Genomic DNA, 18,758 nt, shown 5'->3' with positions numbered 1-18,758 from the left:
ATAAACATGATTTTCCTAAAATGAGTTAGTTAAGAAAAACAACAATTTTCTCTTATGGGAGAATGGAGATAAGCATTCGGTATTTTGATCCATAAAAGTTTGTTATGATGAATAGTAACATAAAATAGACAATCTGAGGATAGCGCATAACAGATTAGTGTAATCTTGGTCTCCATACATCGGCTTATTAATCTTCTTGGATTAATGTTTGTTAGGTCCAAAGAAAATGCCAGTCATTGAGGTTTGAAGGCGTACCAAAAGATGAATTAAAGGGGTGATTTAATGACTTCCATGATATAGTTGGCCTCTCCGTCATGAGTATGTGGTCCAAACCTGTCAGCGTCTAGAATCTATACATGGTTTAGCTTGTGAGAAATCTAACTTCAAGAACCTTTTTGTGTAGCAATTGTTTTGTCAAGTAGTGAGGGAAATATAAACTCAACAAGAGGAGTACCAATTGAAGCAGGATTTGATGATACTCTACACTGATTGTTTTGGCCTCGAATTTGAAAATTGAATTTGCTTCCTCTTACAGCAGACAACAACCTTATCAAGTAATATAAAGCACAAGAAAATAAAGAAACAGAGACAAATAGAATATAAAGGAAAAGGATGAATGTGATATCATGACACAATGAGAAAAAGAAATGTGAAAAAGGGGAAAAGAGTTGCTGCAAGGTCTTAGGGTTGGTTATAATTTGCACATCTTAAAACATATATCAACCAAAATTTAATTGGCCTTCATGCTTCTAAACCATCAATCATATTAAAAGACCACATTGAGCCATAAAAACTGCCTAAAGTACTTGTTCTTATTCCTATAAATTTTAGATATTAAAGATCATGATCAATTGTATGGATCCTCAATTTATAGTACATGCTGCTAAATTAGTACTTGTAGATTAAAATTAAAGCCCTAATTCTAGTAGAAAGAGAGTAGCCCCAGATCTGAACACGCTAAATATTTTTCATTCAAAACCAGGTAAAGGCAACCATGCCACGGAACGCAAGCCTACTGGTGGTAAAACACATCAGATGAGAAAAAATTGCAAGAAAAAACATCCAAAAGAAAACAGAACAGATTTCAACATAGCTTAATCAGCCAGGAAACCAACCAAAACACTGAACAGGACGTATTGAACATATGCAATCATGTCTTATGCGGACTATCATGCCAAAACCATGTGCAAATGCATCAAAAAGAAAATGCACAATCTTTCCAAGAAACAGGAAAGGGAGGAACTTAACATGTTTAGCTTAAAATATATAATATAACATATATAATTTACAAATTATATACAATGCAAATTGTTGTAACAATAAATGACCAAAGTGATATGGTGCAATCAGATGCTCCCAGCTCATAATCTATGTGGCAACCAAGTGCACTCAAAAATTCGAAGGCATTCTAGTCAGGACCTCCTGCGCCAGACCTAGAAGTCGGAATGAGTAGACCAGAAATGACCGACCTCTAGAGCCGAAGTCTCTTGTCCAGCCTGGTGACCTCGGCAACCAACCTAAGAAAGTAGGACCTTCCCGCAATAGAAACAGCTCAGTCCCTCCGCCTCAAAAGCACACGTGGTTCTAGCAATTCCATCATATGTTAGGCGGTCGTGACAAGGTCTTTGGGTTGTTACACCACGTTAGTAGTCTATTACGGCAGGGCTCTGAGTTTGTTAGAATGCGATTGGCTAGAGATGCAGGATTCTGACTATAAGTGGCCTGAAGCCCCTCTAAGAAAGACAATCGATGATCATCAGATTCAAAATGAAAAACATTGATGTTTTCTTCAATGAAAAAAAAATCAAATAACTAAGATCTCACATGTATTATAGTTTCATCACTAAATCCATTTGGAAATTTTCTAATGATTCCGATATTTGAGTATCCTATTGTGCCTACCAAGCCTCCAAATATTATACTAAAGCATCAAGTATAAAAAAAAATGAACTTTTCGAGTAGCACAGTGCTGAGTAGGGTGCTAAGCATCAAGTCATCAAACTTCAGAAAGAGTGTGTCAATTGCATCTTCTTTCCGCAGATGGATTTAAAGGCTCATCAACTCAATTGGATCTAGGGCAAAATTGACAAAATCTTTTTAAGTACAAAGAAATAATTCTCCTCCATGAATATAGAAATGTGTTTTCTCTTTCTTTTCTGTCCATATCAAAGTTTTCTCTCCAATTGGGCGACACTCTGCCTTATTTATTCTTCATTCTTCTTCTTTCTTACTTTCCACCAAGAAACCCTCTCTGACTTACGTAATGAAGGGCCCAGCTGGAGCCAATCTAGCAAGCTCTCTGACCCTTATCTAGTGTCTCGCAAGTCTATGGAGGCAGTCTGCATTAGCACCCTGAAATCGGCCGCATCAGATTGGTGTCGTCTGTGGGAAACGAAGAAAGAAAAGCCATGAGACTCGGCAAAAGTAACTGTCGAGCATCTTCCTAGCCTACTCCAGATGGTTCCTTGCAAAACTCCCCAAAATTTCAGTCTTCTCAACCAGCCGCAGGAACTATTGATTCTGGACTATTTGACTTGCTTGTCTAGTAGGTGCAGACCCTAACAATTGTGGTGCAAAACCTGTGGTAGTAGGTTGGTAACCCCCTGCTAGCTAGCTAAACCAACAAGATGCCCTGATGCAATATAGCAGCCGCTACCACCATGAACGCCCTAAACAGGGTTGGAGGCACAATTGCTCTTCCTTTAGAGCAAGTTCCAGTTCCGATGATCCTTCTCCGCACCAGCTGGAAAAAAAATCTCCAGACAGGAGGTTGACCTCCGCTACGAGATCAAGGAGATGAACCACTAGATCAAGGCCTTGCAAGAGCAAAGGGCCTAAGTAGGAGATAATCTGATCCTCCCTTCACCAGGAAGATCCTGGAGGATCCCCTACCAAAAAGATTTGAGATGCCACAGTTGGAGCACTATGATGGTACCATAGACCCGATGGACCATCTAGAGAGTTTTAGAGCTCTCATGTTGCTCCAAGGAGCCAGCGACGCCAAGATTTGCCAAGTTTTCTCGGCCATTCTTAGAAGGGCCGCTTGGCTCTAGTCTTCGAGTTATCCGCTAGGTCAATCGACTCCTTTGATCAACTCAGCCGCCAGTTCATCAACCACTTTCTCAGCAATAAAAAGTAGAGGAATACCTTCACTGACCTGCTCGTCATTAAACGGAGGGAGAAGGAATCCCTATAAAGCTATATTAATTGGTTCAATGCTGAAACCCTTGAAGTGCGTAAGCTAGACGAGTCCATCGTGGTAGCTGCAGTGATGATTGGGCTAAAGACCTCATGCTTCAGCTTTTCACTAGATAAGAGGCCCCCGAAGGATTTGTCTGAACTCCTTTCTCGTGCTAATTAATACATCCAAGCTAAGGAGGCCATGGTAGCTTGGAGAGAGGCAGCGTAAGGAAGGAATGGCAAAAAATGCCAAAACCGTGAAGAGAAGAATGAGCTGAGAAGAAAGGATCGCTATGCAACCTTGGAGCCTATCTTGGAAGTTCGAGAGTCTAAACACTCTGAGGGCCCAAATCATGATGGAAGTCTAGAATCGGTGATATCTAGGCCAACCCTGGAAGACAAAAAGCCTTGCTAATAAGAGGGACTCAAACAAATTCTTCTGGTTTTACAAAGACTACGAGCACAAAAAATGCTTTTAGCTAATAGATGAGATCGAGGCCCTCATTCGGTGAGGATATCTCCGTTACTACATCGATAACTAGAGGGAGAGTACTAAGTGGGATAGGCGAACCCTGGACGAGCAAGACAATAACAAGCCACTCGCTAGTGTGATCGCTTTCATCCATGGAGGAGCTACGACAAGAGAAAGCCTATGACTGAAGGACCCAAACAGTAGGACTAGGGCCGTGTTTGGCAGAGTTATTGGCTGTAGAGCTTTTTGAAGTGGAGCTTCCATAAAATGTTATTTGTTGTTTAGTAACTACATTTCTAAAGTGTTGTAAGACTTTAATATGTGCTTGGTAAACAAACTGAGGAAGTACTTTTCGTACGACAAAATGACCATAAAGGACGCATAATATTATACAATAGAGCATAATAAAATATAATATGTATTAATATATAAATATATAATATAATATAATATTACTATAATGTAATATAATATTGTTATAATATAGTAATATAATATTATATACTATAGCATAATAATTTAACATAATATATCAATGTATTATAATATAATGTAATATTATATTATATTTATAATATAATACAATAATAAAGATATAAAATATTATAATTATTATCATTATATATTAATATTATTATTTTTTGTAATTATGATATTTTATCATAGGTATTTTGGTTCAAAAAGAAAAAAAATTATAATTCAAAATAGCTTTCCGACAGGGCCTAAAAGTGCTTTTTCAAAGAAGCTCCAAAATACCTATGATTCTCTCAAAAAGCTGTTTTATTTTTATGGCAAAGCTAAAACAACTTTCGATTTTTTTACCAAATACTCCTATTCCATCTAAAAGTATTTTCTGGCTCTTCAAAAGCTCTGCCAAATGGGGCCTAGATCCTACAAACACTAGAGCCACTGGAGGAAAGAGCACCGAGCCACCGAGCTTTCATATTACGAAGGCTAGCCACAGCAAGAATTGTAGAATTTAATTTTTTACCTTTTGTTACTAATAATCAACAAAAATAGATTTCAGCTTTTCTCCAAAGTAGCATTTTGTAGAGTCCCAACATGACTGAGCCCCAGAGACACCCCAGAATTGACTGGGACGTCCGTTCCATGAGCCTATATGGCTAGGGAGCTAAATTCAAATAGTACTCCTACAGAAACACCCTAGGGTTTGATTGGAACCTTTGTTCCATGAGCCTACATGACTAAAGAGCTAAATCTAGAGAGTCGAACTTCAAGTACTACCATGGAGACACCCCATAATTGATTGCGACCTCCATTCCATGAGCCTACATAGCTAGGCAACTTAACCCAAAGAGCCAAACTTCAAGTACTCCTATGGAGATATCCTAGAATTGACTGGGATCTCTAAAAAGTTCTAGTACTAACTAGGCTTGGATAGGAGGAGGCATATCTAGTTCGATCACTCGAGTATTAGCTGACCAAAAGAACCTAACAAATCAGAAGTCTTAATATTAACCAAGCTCAAATAGAGGAGGCACGCTCAATTCGATCACCCAAGTCCACTAACCAACATAACCTAACCAATCAGAAATTCTAGGCTCTAATGGAGGTAGCATACTTGGTTTGATCACCTGAGCATCAACTGACCAGAAAAACCCAACCAATCCAGAAGTCTTAGCACTAACTATGCTCGGACCGGAGAAGGCACACTCAGTTCTATCACCCGAGTGTCAGCTGATCAGAGGAATCCAATCATCAAAAGTCCTAATACATACTAGACTTGGACGAAAGGAGGCATGCTTGGTTCAATCATCTAAATATTACCTAACCAGAAGAACTGAACCGATTAGAAGTCCTAGTACTAACTAGGGTTGAATGGAAGGAGGCACGCTCAGTTCGATCATCCGAGCATCAGCGATCTAAAAAAAACCAACCAATCAAAGGCTTAAAGGCCCACAGTTTGCTATCCTCTACATAATGATCTTAAGTACCTCAAGCTTGCTCTGGCGTTATGACTTCGTTTGACTTATCTTTATGGTACTCTGGCTTCACTCTAATTCATCTTTATAGAATTATGGATTCTTGCAAGAACTTCTTAATCTCGACCGACTGCTTCAGATAATCTAGTCTTATCTTTATGCTCACTTCTATGAGAACCAAAGTCTGCAATCTCGGTACCAAATACCTTATCGGTTCGGTTCGATGTGGTACGATACACCCTTGTACTGAAATAGCTCTCTAGCCATTTTTGTTAATTTTTATCTTGGTAGGTCTTGGTACAGGCCAATTCGCACCTTGATACAGGTCAGTATGCCTCGGTACCGAGCAGTACTGTGATGACCCGTGCGGACATATATTTAGTCCTACATTGGTTATTCGCCGGATAGATCTAAGATACTTATATAGAATTAAGGAACTCAAACCTTCTAGCTAGTCTTTTTGAGTGAGGTCTTGGATTGTTACAAATAGTATAAGAGTGGACCCAACGCATGATCAATGTAGACCCTAACACTGCAGCATGCGTATATTTGAGCTGACCATGAGCTAATCATGGTATTTGTGATTGAATTTGAATGAATTTGGATCCTTAGCCTGGCAAGAATGTCGGAATTTAAATGCAGAGAGTATGAGATGACCCGTGCGGACATGTATTTAGTCCCACATCGATTATTCGCTGGGTAGATCTTAGGTACTTATACAGATGAGAAACCGAAATAAATACCTTACAGATAGCCTTTTTGGGTGAGATCCTAAATTGTTACAGATATACCTCGGTACGAGATGATATGGGGCTTGTACTAACTTAAGGTTAAGTGTAATAACCCCATTTTTTTCTATATAAAGAAGGATAGAATAGTCCTTAAAATTAATATAAAGGGTAAAATTAGAAGGAATCAAAAGTTAATGGCATAATAGTAGATATGTTGAAGTGTTAGGGGCAAAATGGAAATTTAATAATTTTAAACAAAGGGTGAATAGTGCTTGATGTGTTTTAAATGGGAGGGGGGGTTGGGGTGCTGTAGCGGTGGGATTAAACAGAGAGGGAGACACAGAGAAAAGAAGAAGAGGAGGTCTCAGGCGGTGAAGAAGAAGAAGAAAAAGAAGGGGAAATAAAGGAAGAAGAAGAACAAGAAGAAGAAGAAGAAGAAGAAGAGAGAAAAAAGTGGTGAGTACCCCATCCCTACCTAGTCCCCTAATGGAATTGAGGCTGTAAAGAGGTTAGATAGGGGTTTTAGAGGTGGTTAAGAGAGAGAGCATCAAACTTCGGCAAGGTTTTCCGAGACTGCGGAAAACCTGTGTCGAAGTTCTGATTTTAGCGAATTGTTTTGGAGGCCAATCGGCCTCCAATGGTGATGCATGTCACCATTCTGGAAACTCCTATAAGTATAAAATATTAGGTATAAATTTTATAGAGTTTAGAGTTTAGAAAGTAGATCAAACCCAGGATGAAGTAACCGGCTATCGGTCCGGATTGTTCATCCGGTGGGAAAATAAGTAATTTCATGCTATAATAGGGTATTAAGCCTAGATTAGGCTAAGGGGGACCTTGTACTCATGCAAGGAAGTTTCTAATACACATAAATGGTAACTTAATTAATAGAAAAAAAAGAAAAAAAAAGAAAAGAAAAGATTTAGAGAAGGAGGAGTTGAGTCAATTAAAGTTTCTATGTTTATAATTGATACATAGATTATGAGTCCTTGATACAAGACTGAATGTATAATTAATACATGTCATAGTTGGGCAAGAAGCTAGAAAATAGGAGGAAGAAGTCCCTCACTGCCTACTGTAGATTTTGAAGGTGTATCAGGACCGTGCCGGATTGGCAAGTGAGTGGGAGTTATGTACCTTGCACCATGAGCATTCTTAATTCATTTTCATGAATGTCGACAAGTGTGAATTGATTTTACTTGAGCATATTTATTGATATTGTAGTAGATTCCTCTATAATCTTATTTCTCCATGCTTTATTATTTTGTACATGCATTTGAGGAAATATTGAGAGGAATTACAAGGGATAAAAGAGTAGTCAAATTGGTTCCGAGTTGTGAAATGACTTTTTTTGTAAATTGATTTCATTTTCTCTATTTTCAAGACTTGTAGAGCCTTTTCAGTGGTATATTGAGTCGCACTGCACTCCCTTGACTCCTCGCTTCCAATCCTGATGTTAGTTTATGATTGGGTTGTGGGCGAGTGAGTGGTAGTCTTGATATACTCCTTTATAGTTGAGTATTGGAAAGGTGCATTATGTCATTTATGCATGGCTTGGCAGTATCTATAGGATACCTATAGTCGATGGGGTTAGACATCGGCCTATGTGCACATAGTTGTCCTCTGGGTGGACGCAACATAGTCCCTTCCTAGGGGGACACGACCCTAGGCGTAGGATCGGCCGGTCCTGCGACTTATATCTGCTTGCTGCCGGGCATAGTAAGACCCCGCGAGGTGCAGTATGGCTTGCCGTCGGATAAAGTAAGACCCCACGAGGTGCCATTCAGATGTGAGATATTTCTATGGATATCTGTTCTGGATACTGGCCAGCATTTACATTATCAGTATGGTGTCTTATCCTGCATATGCATGTGATAGTAGGGAGTTGTTGTAGTTCGCCTGGGGCGTAAGACCCACTTTCCGACAGCTGTCTAGTGATACTTCGCATATTGACACCCTGATTTGCATATTTTAGTGTTATAATCTGTTGAGCATATTCATGATGTATCATTCATGTTTATTTGATTATTCTATATATGCCCCAGATGAGTTGATTGTAATTGTGGTGATACTATGATGGTTTACTCCATATTTCTTATGTTGAGTTTTGTGCACCCTGTTATCGATGACTGCTCATATGTTCTTGAGATTTCACCTCGAGCCATGATTATATCTTGTCTCATGTGTATAGTACTCTTTACTCCACTCACTGAGTATTCATATACTCACTCCCCAGTTGATATCCTTGTTGCAGGGCAGGTGCCGTATAGAGATGTGCAGAACTAGAGGTTGCCTGCTAGCTGTGCTGCTCCATAATATAATGTAGAATAAAGGTTTATATATTTTTGGTGTATTATAAACTTTTCAGTTGTATATAGTGTACAGTTATAGACATAGATCCTGTTATGGATATGGGTTGGCCATGGATAGATTGGAAACTAGGTTTTATACAAATCAGTTGTGTGTGCCTGTGATAATGTATTGCTATATATTATCAAGGTTTATTATGTGACAGGTTATGTGATTGCTGCTCTGACAGGTGGAGTGGTTGTATGTTTGATATATCCTGACAGGTTAACATAGATCAAAAGTGCTCATTTTGTGCATATATCATGCCAAAATGTTTCGAAGGTTTAAGGATGTTTGTGTTAGGTTAGTAGGGTTCTACTCAGTGGCTAGTGGCTTTATGCCTACCCGCACCCTAGGACCGTCGCGGCGGCCTGCCGGATCGGGGCGGGGGTTGTGACATTAAGTTTTGTATCGGTTTCCTCCAGATATAGTATGATATGCCCCATACTACTCGGTATGAGGCAATATAGTAGACCATGATGAGAATTATGATTGTGGCTTTATGTTTTCTTTATGTTGGCCTTCCTTGAGAACTTCATGATCTTATTTTGAGGGTCTTCTGAATTAATTTAGCGACCTCAAGTGCTTGGAATCATCTTTAAAGTGATTATTGATTCATTTTGGCTTTCTTCTCAACTGACCTTAGCGTCCGACCATAATGACTATAAGATGACCCTAAATTGCCAAAATAAGAAATCGTATGTCTAGACAAAAAAGAGGTATGCATGAAAGTAATTTTACTTCATTAACATAATATATGATTACAAAGCAGGACAAAGACTAGATAAAACTTTGCTACGGGAAAAGATGGTTCAAACTGGCTGAGCTCCAATGCCACGAGGTCGACATCTTCGACAAGGCACCAAGCCTAGGAGACTATCCGCCACCTCATCTCGCACCTTCACAGTAGCATGAAAAAGCGAAAGGTGACCAACATAGAGGTCTACCATCCCAGCCCTGATGGATAGTGCTCGGCTGCCAAATCTCGCCCCCTCTTAGCATGGCTCATATCAAGGATGAGATGGATCAGGTCGGGTTGGAGCTTCATTGTTCCTTTCCAACACTTGCAGAAGCCCTACAAGAATGCCTTGGTAACCTTCTGCTGGTGGCCTGCGAGAACTTGTACTCCTTGTACTCCTTCACTACTCGAAGAACCCTATTCTCAATCTCGGTGACTCGTTATCTAGCTGCCTCTAGTTCCTTCTCAATCTTGGAGTCTGTTGAGTGATTGTTATTCTCCTATTTGATTTTGATGAGCCCAAAATACTTGAGTATATTTCATATTATACCAATGAATTCAAATGAGTGTTTCAGAAAATATATTGTTGAATATACTGACTTAAAAAAAATGGTTCAGGGATTTTAAGTTCAACCTTTACTATATTTGGAACCATTTCAATCTTCGCCCTGCACTTGAGTCGACTCTGAAGATTCTCGAGTCGACTCTGGTAGAAAAGCTGCTAACTGACATGACCTCGAGCCGACTTTCAATCTGGGCGAGTCGACTCCTGATGGATTAGCAGAAAGTAGAATTTCTGAGTGTAGAGCGCGAGTCGACTCTGACTGAGACCAAGCCGACTCTTAGAGCAAAGACAGAGAAGTATTTTATAAGGTACAATGCCCGAGTCGACTCCAACTGTGGATGAGTCGACTCCTGCAAAAAGATAGAAGATCCGTTTTCAAGCCAATTGTATTGAGTCGTCTCCAATTGGTACCAAGTCGACTCCTGTGAAAAGACAGAAGACTCAGTTTTAAGCCAACTGATACCGAGTCGACTCCAACTATGGGTGAGTCGACTCTGACAAGACTAACAGAAGAATGTTTTCTGCGGCACTAAGATCAAGTCGACTCCAATTAAGGCCGAGTCGACTCCAAGGACCAAGTCAAAGATCAAATCTTCAAAGCTTCTGATACCGAGTCGACTCCAACTATGAACGAGCTGACTCCAATAAGAAAGACAGAAAGTCAGTTTCTGATACACTGAGACCGAGTCGACTCCAGCTGTGATCGAGTCGACTCCAATGAGGAGAGACAGAAAATTAGTTTCTGATACACTGAGACCGAGTTGACACTTGAAGGTTGCGAGCCGTCTCCGCTTTTGGCGAGTCAACTCCTAAATGTCGCGAGCCGTCTCCTGGAAGAATGCCTGATAAGTACTATTAGAGATATAGTGAGCGAGTCATCTCTCGAAGAGCACGAGTCGTCTCCAGTTTTAGTCGAGCCATCTCCTAGTTGCACGAGTCGACTCTAATCTCAACGGTCATATTGTTAGGTTGCACAGAAATATCAGAATGGCTCTCTTACTCCTTTTAACGGCTATTTGTCGAAAGAAAGAGCTTTGAAAATTATTTAAAAGGAGAGGAGAGACAAGAACAAAGTATCCATTGAAGGGCATTCAAGTTTACATCTATCCAAAAGAAAGATTAGAGCCTTTTAAAAAAAAGAGGAGTAACTATGCTTACATTGATTTCAGAAGTACTCCTCATATTCAAGGCTCGATTATCTGATCCTCAACCACCGGCATATTCAAGAGAGGATCCAGAAAAGAAAAAGCCACTTCTTCCTTCAGCATAAAATCTGTTTGAGAGCTTCTTCCTTTTCATATTGTTTATATTATGCTGTAACTCTATAACTCATATATTCTGATTTTGTTACTTGATTCAATCAGAGGATTGAATCAAGGGGACTGAGGTTTGTTGATGAGCCAGTGTAAAACCAACGTTGTTAACGTTGTAGTTGGTGAGCCGAAAAAAACCAACTGGGTTGGATTGTGAGCTCGGAAAAATGATTGGTTTGGTTCTAGTCAGTGAGCTTGTAAAACCGATCGAGTTTGTTGTGATCTCGTAAAAACAATTAGTTAGGTTGTGAGCTTGTAAAACAACCAAGTGTAATTCTAGGGATTATAGTGAACTTCCAAGTGAGGCTTGGAGAGTGGATGTAGGAGCAGGGTTGGCTCTGAACTACTATAAAATTTTGTGTGTTTGTTTTGTGGTTCTTTGAGCATCTCTCCTTTATTGCTTTCTTTATAGGTTGATTAATCTCTTTAGTTTAAAATCAAGAAGGCTTTCATAAATCACATTAGATTAATCCAAAAAGTATCAAAGATTTATTTAGAACCCAATCCACCCCCCCCCCCCCCTCTTGGGTTGTCTATTGGGCAACAGAGTCAGAGCTTAGTCGCTTCAGCCTTGCAGCCCTCAACTTGGCCTCCACCTTTGGCATCTTCTGATCGGCATCAGCATCCATAAGAGCCATCTCAACCACTAGTCTACTCTTGAGGAATCTCAATTCAGACTCAACCTTAGCCACCTACTCCATGGCCCTTTGCAAAGCCAGGTGGAGCACCTCGACGTGATCCATGAGGGCAGTATCCTGTAAAGAGAGAGATTTGCAAAGAGGATCAACCTCCTCAGAGAAAAGCCATAGAACTTCCATACAAAGATAATCCAGGATCATTCGGCAAGCTAGATTTACGAGAACATTTTAGAATAACAGAAAGGACACTCAAAACCCCTTCTGAAGTGGTTGCCTTGCAAAAGCTCTCCCTCTTTTTTCATAGAGCGTCAGGACTCATCCTTTATGGGACTACCACCCATAAATTAATGCCTTGTTTGAAGTGGCACAAAGTCTGATGGAAATGACTACTTCATTCAAACCAAGGAAGATGCTTCAGGCTCTAAAGTGGGGGCCAATGTTGTGGCAATAAATAACAAAAATTTTGTCGTGCTGATACTGGAGCCTGTACCAGTCAGCCAGCAGCATGACTTAATACGCTTCCATGTCATTTCGTGCCAGGCACGTACCGATACAGTAGAGAAGATGAGGGAGAGAGAGAATGAGAGAGAGGAAAAGGGAGAGAGTGGGGGGAAGGAGAGGGAAGAGTGGCTCTAAAAGCCATCAGAGGGCACCGAAGGGCGTCAGAAGTCCCTAAAGGGCTAGAGGAGGACGCTGGTAGCCCTCCTTCTCCCTTCCTCCCCCTCTCTCTTTTCCTCTCTTTCCTTCTCCCTCTCTCTCCCTCCTGCTTGTTTCTCATTTTGAATATTGAAACCGTCTCAGTTCGTCGTTGGCACGACTCAGTACACCCCAAATCGGATGGTTCAGGACAGTTTTGCATTTCTTGACCGAAAAGATATGGTGCAATCAGATTTTTCCAACTCATAATCCATGTTACAACCTTGGTGCACCCAAAATTCTCTAAGGCATTTTGGTCGGGACCTCTCAGGCCAATCTAGAAGTCTAGACGAGCAGATCAGAAGTAACCGACCTATAGAACTAAATTCTTTTGGCTTAGCCTGACGACCTCGACAATTAACCCAAGGCGATCAGGGCCTTCCCATGGCAGAAACAACTCGGTCCCTTTACCCCAAATGTACACGTGGTCACAACAATTTTATCACATGCCAGCGGTTGCAGCACGTCTCTTAGTTATTATGCCACATCAGCAATTTGTTATGGCATAATCCTAAGTTTGTTGGGATATGATTTGCTCGAGATATGGGATCCAGGCTATAAGTAGGCTCGAAGCCCCACTAAGAAAGATAATTGATGAACCCCTCTCTAATTGGGTGGCACTCTGCTTCATTGATTCTTTATTTTTTTTCTTCTTTCTTACTTTCCACGTAGAAAATCTCTTACTTAAGCATCGAAGATGTGACTACTGGGCCACCAGATGGGCCGACCTGGACCAAAGTTGACAGCCCATCTGGAGGCCGCTACCTATTTCTTTGAGGGGGGAGAAACTGATGTACGGTGGCTCAATCGTCGAACCCTCTAGAACCCTGATAGCACTATTGTCTGACCCCACGTCACTGCTCCTCTCTCTCACTGTTCTCCTCCTTTGATAGAGACGGGCTCCCTGAAGGACGTCTGTGTCGCTGGAGAAGGTGCTCGTGACTCCTCCCCAGAACTAGGTGAGCCTCTCGACCCCTCGTTTCTTTTTCCTGTGTTTTTCTTCCTCCTGATTTTCTCGGGATAACAGAGAGTGAGAGAGAAAGAAAGAAAGAAAGAAGGAAGGAAGGAAGGAAGGGGGGGCGCACGTGTCTCCTCCGCGGGAAAAAGGTGAGGGGCGGCCGCCAACACCGCCAGCCTCAGGCCATTCTATTGGGAAACCATGCATGCCGCAGAAAAATCAAAACTGCAACAAAAGAAGCATGCACGGTTTGTTCATCATATGAACGTATTTTAAAACCATTCGTAGATAGATTAGGATTAAATTCTTTAGAAGGAGAGATATGATCTTCACCTTGTGCGGATAGATGTTCACCACAATCTGATGATTGTGGTAATGTTGAAAGGCTCGCTTGAAGCCACATATGTGTCCGGCGTCTACGGGTATCCACACGAGGAAGAGGACCATCCAAGCTTTTGAATCTCTCTAGGATGCTAGCTCCCTTGCAAAAATTGCTTTTGATGGCTGAAATCCTCTCTTTCAATCAACTCTTGATTTCTTTGAGAGAAAGAAAAAGGATTCAAGAGGAAAGAAAGGCCACGCCTTGCTGCCTATTCCTTTCCTTGTGGTGGAACAAGAGGAAAGGGAGGAAGGAGGCCGCACACATGAAGAAAAAATCAAGAAGAGGCCGTCGGGCCCTCTTCTTTTTAATTCTCTCATCAATGGTCTAGATTGCCCCAACCTTTAAACCCTAGGCATGGAGTCCTAATAAGGAGGGATCCACGCTAGTCCTCTTGCTTTCACGCATGCCCAAGGACCAAAAAAAGGAGGGGTGTACACCCCACTCCTTGCATGCGTGTATCCTCTTCTAAAGAGGACTAGGTGGCCCAATCCTACTCCAATTATGTTTTCTTTAAATCATGACTCAATTGGACTCTTAATCCTTATCTAATAAGGAGGCATCCTTACCTATTAGATCCAAATTAATTAGGACTCTAGGAGTCCTAATCCAATTAGGACTCTTATAATTTTAGTCCTAATCCAATTAGGACTTTAGAAGTCCTACTCCAAGTAGGACTCTAATAATTTGCAGTCTTAATCTAATTAGGACTCTAGGAGTCCTACTCTAAGTAGGAGTCTTGAACCTTATCTAATAAGATCAAGCCCAATTAATTAAGTCCAATTGATTCAATCAAATTGCAATCCAATTGCAATTATTTCTTCTTCAACTCACTAACTCTTAGTGGGTTAAACCAATTATCAATCAAATTGATAATCTTGAACTATTATGATTCCAAATCATAATCCAACCATCAGATCAGTCAATACCTCTAATGTGTGTGATCCCATAGGTTCTATTCAGTCTGGTAGTGAGATATATTATGATCTCTATTACAATATCATTGAAAACTTCTTTTAATGGGTTGGAACAATTCCAACTCATCTCATCAAGGATCATCGACTATCAAGATAATCTCTGTGAGTCTCACCATCCACTAGTGACACCTAGTAACATGTAGTGGCAACCCAGCAGAATGGAATAGATGAATCTCTAGGTGCAGTTATCGTATGATACAGTCCTACTATCGTGGATCCCTACAAAATGGAGGTCATGAATAACTCGTCAAACCCCATCGTCTGTCATATGTCAAGATTTATTCGACTTTAGTTCGAGAGTGGAAAACTTCTTTTCCACTTTACATACTGCTCTTGCCAAGGTCTTACGAACTCAGTCTCATAAATCACATAGGACCACTTCTTATCTACCAAGGTCAATAAATTTCATGTAAGTGCACACCCTATTTTTACAGTGAACCTACTGCAGCCAATCTGCACCACAAGAATCCATATCGCTAGAGACCATGTATATATACAGTCAAACTACAACAACCTCACTAGGAATAGTCGAAGCACCGTAGGTCAAAGAATCAGTTATACTACTGCAACATCAAGTAAATCACTGACAAGTGGATAAACATCCAAGTGACTTTTTGCTTTGATCATGCTCAATACCCTTGTTCTCTAACAAGCACCTGCACTATCACTCCAGTGTTTCTACAGTGTGGACTCGAGACTCGTCCATCTAAAGGATAGTGATCTGTGCACTAATCTCATCGGATCAATCACTGTCCTCGTAATGATCCATCGATCAGGAGCTTTTAGGAATTAATTATCAATGATACATGGCTCAAATTCTCAACTCTTGAGAATATGCATCATCATCTTATTAATTTCTTAGATGATTCATAGACACATACACAATATGAATGAAAAAGATGCCCATTTATTATTCAATAATAATAAAGTCAAGTATAAAAATATATTTTAGAATAAATTATGTGTCAGCTAGATTGGCTTCTAGGGCATACATCTAACACATTCCCCTCCTGAGCTCCCTCTCCATCGTGAGTTCTTCTCCCAAGCACCCCGGCTTGGGATCTTCCTCCCCTTGTGTTCACGGGAGAAGAGGGGGAAGGTGAGAGGAAGAAAAGAAGAGAGGAAAGGAAGCTTCGGGAAGAAGAAAAGAAAAGAAGAAACAGAAAAAAAAAAGGAAAGGAAAAGAAAAGAAGAAAAGAAAAGGAAGAAAAGAAAAAGAAAAAGAGTAGGCCCATCGTGGGCGAACTGGGCCAAGTTTGGGCTCTGTTCATTGTGGGCCTAACTTGGGCACAGTTGGGCCATACCTTTTGTGGGCCCAACTTGGGCCCAGTCCAGCCTTGTTGGGGCCTATTTGGGTCATACCCATTGTGGGCCCAACTTGGGCTCAGTTCAGCTGTGCGGGATCCTGTTGGACCATGTCCAATAGTATTTTTGGCTTTGCTTAGCCCTCAGATTAATAAAAAAATTAATTATATTTTAATGATATTTAAATAGGTGTATCTGACCCGTTTGTATGAAGTGGGATTTAAGCAAAAAAAGGTAAGTAACTTAATACTTCAAAGTATATTTTCTAAATTATTTTATCAGCAGATTAAATTTTGAGATATGATTTGTACTTAGTAAAATGGGCCTGGCATATTAAATACTATTTGACAATTTTGTTATATGCTATGAATTATGTAAAATTTGACTGGCCCAGTTATCTATTTTGCATGTATCTATTTGCAGCATGGTTATGTTCTAGCCCTGCCAATGGGGATTATTTGTTGGCCCTATCGACTTATATCTGTGAGAGACTAGTTTCAACACCATTGCCACTGGTGATTAGAACAATGATTTTTGGACACCGTTGCCACCGGTAATTAGAATAGTGGTTTTTGAACACCATTGCCACCAGTGGTTAACAATATTGATTTTTGGCACTTGTGCAACCTATGCCACTGGGTTACGTGGCCGTAGCCTATTAATATTGGGAGTCTAATATCAAAGTTTTTGTGAAAATGATAATAAGTTTCGAAAAGAAAAATATACTTATTTGTGACTTAATTCCCAGTCACTATTTTATGTTTTGATTAAATATCTGATATGCTTTGATCCTACTTAGGATATTATGTTGCTTACTGAGCTAGTGTAGCTCATTATCCTATTTTGTTTATTTTTCAGATCCAAAGGCTTGATCGTACGGGATTGGAGAGTACGATAGATTCTTGGAAGATTTTGCAAAAAAAATAGAATTTTGGTTAGACTAGCAAAAATATTTGAATTATGTTGATGTATACTATTTTGAAACTTTGTAAGATTGTTTTGAATATATTACTATTTAAGTAAATTTTTAAGCATGTGTAATTGCTTTGATATGATTAACTGCCTTACACGCCCGTACGGTCCGCCGTGTGGGCGTGCGGCGTCTATCGCGCTTTGGGCTCGGGGTGTGATAGGAGAGCCTGGCAGGAGCCAATCCTGGCTAATAGAATTTCCAACTAACAAAGTACTGTAAAACTCTCGGATGTACTGGATTTATACTCTGGTGAGCTGACATGATTTTTTCATATGTAAGAAATGTTGATTGTTTTCATATATAAGAAATGATCTCACGATCTTTGACACCTAATACCCGCCCCAAGAACAGTAAGCGTTGCAAAACAAAAGGTGGAAAAGAAGAAGAAAAAGAAAAATCATCAAACTGCAAAGCAAGAGAACGCGGACTGTCATGCACACATCCTCACTAAAATTCTTCAAACTGGAAACCTAAAAAATGAGTACACAAACAAACTAACATAATAATAAAAACTAGAGAAAGAACCAGTGACGATGGCTGTGAGGCCGGTCCCATCTATTCCCTCTGTGACTTCCTCTGCCGTTGAAGCAGCTGAGAACCCAGAGGGTCCCGTCCTGCCGAACAGACACCACATGTCTATGAAGACAACACAGATCGATGCTTGCTATTCTTCTCTCAACGGCCAGAATTAGGGAGGACCAAGATTGAACGAAATTATGAAGTAAACGTTCTCTAGGGGGGGATTAAAGCTTTCCATGCCACGTACGAGGATATCCGCCATGATCCGCGTGAAAATGATTGACTTAAATAAAGGACAACCGGTTGGTGGGTGTGGGCGCCCACGTATATAAATAATCAGCTATAGGTCCCATCGAAACTAATTTCCATGTCCCTGTTGCAAACTTTAATATTATAATAATTGCTTGGAAAAGGAAATATCATGAAAAAGGAGCGATGGGGGCTGTTGATCCGTTTTCTTTTTGACACATTACTTCTTAAATATATTTAGTTGGTTGGAAGTAGTTGGGCTCTAAAATTAAAAATATAAATGAGCTACTCCCACTCCAAATGTTTAGTTAGGAATTTTGGGGGAGTCCTATTTTCATTTAACGCTCCAATCTCCCCAAAATTTAATCTCTCCTTTCCTCTCAATATTCAAATTTCATTACATTAGATTTAGTTTAAAAAATAATTTTCCAATAGTACCCCTCTGTTTAATTGATTTTTTAAAAATATCTCTCTATTTAATTGATTTTCCGATTCCGACTTCGATTCCTATTTCAATCTACTCCAATTTCGATTCAGATTTTGTTATGCCCCGAGCCTGGAGCATGGCATATGCCGGATGCCTGCACGGCAGACCGTACACGCATACAAGGCAACGAATCTGTGGAGTGATTGATTATACCCCTATTTGATTTTGATGAGCTCAAAGCATTTGAGTATATTTTATGTTATACTAATGAATTCAATCTAGTGTTTCAGGCAAATATATGTGAATTTATCTTTAAGAGCATCGAGTTTTTGTTCAAAGTCATTT

General features: G+C 40.2%; 1 protein-coding gene across 3 annotated transcripts in view; it reads right to left on the bottom strand.

Moving 5' to 3' along the window:
• The window catches only part of LOC103717727 (short-chain dehydrogenase TIC 32, chloroplastic-like), a 38,750-nt gene extending 20,784 nt beyond the window's left edge, over positions 1-17,966 (bottom strand). Inside the window, exon 1 of one of the 3 annotated variants that reach the window (XM_026808696.2) lies at positions 17,744-17,966. In XM_026808696.2, the coding sequence (XP_026664497.2) occupies positions 17,744-17,852 (109 nt within the window). In that variant the 5' untranslated portion in view covers positions 17,853-17,966. Of the gene's footprint in view, positions 1-255; positions 3,977-17,717 lie in introns of those variants that run through there. The other 2 variants (XM_026808698.2, XM_039126801.1) reach the window with 2 other exon arrangements.
• Positions 17,967-18,758: the final 792 nt, after the last annotated feature.

Source organism: Phoenix dactylifera, chromosome 5 (assembly GCF_009389715.1).
Source record: "Phoenix dactylifera cultivar Barhee BC4 chromosome 5, palm_55x_up_171113_PBpolish2nd_filt_p, whole genome shotgun sequence".
Classification (NCBI taxonomy): domain Eukaryota; kingdom Viridiplantae; phylum Streptophyta; class Magnoliopsida; order Arecales; family Arecaceae; genus Phoenix; species Phoenix dactylifera.
This window is presented reverse-complemented; position numbering and strand designations above follow the sequence as displayed.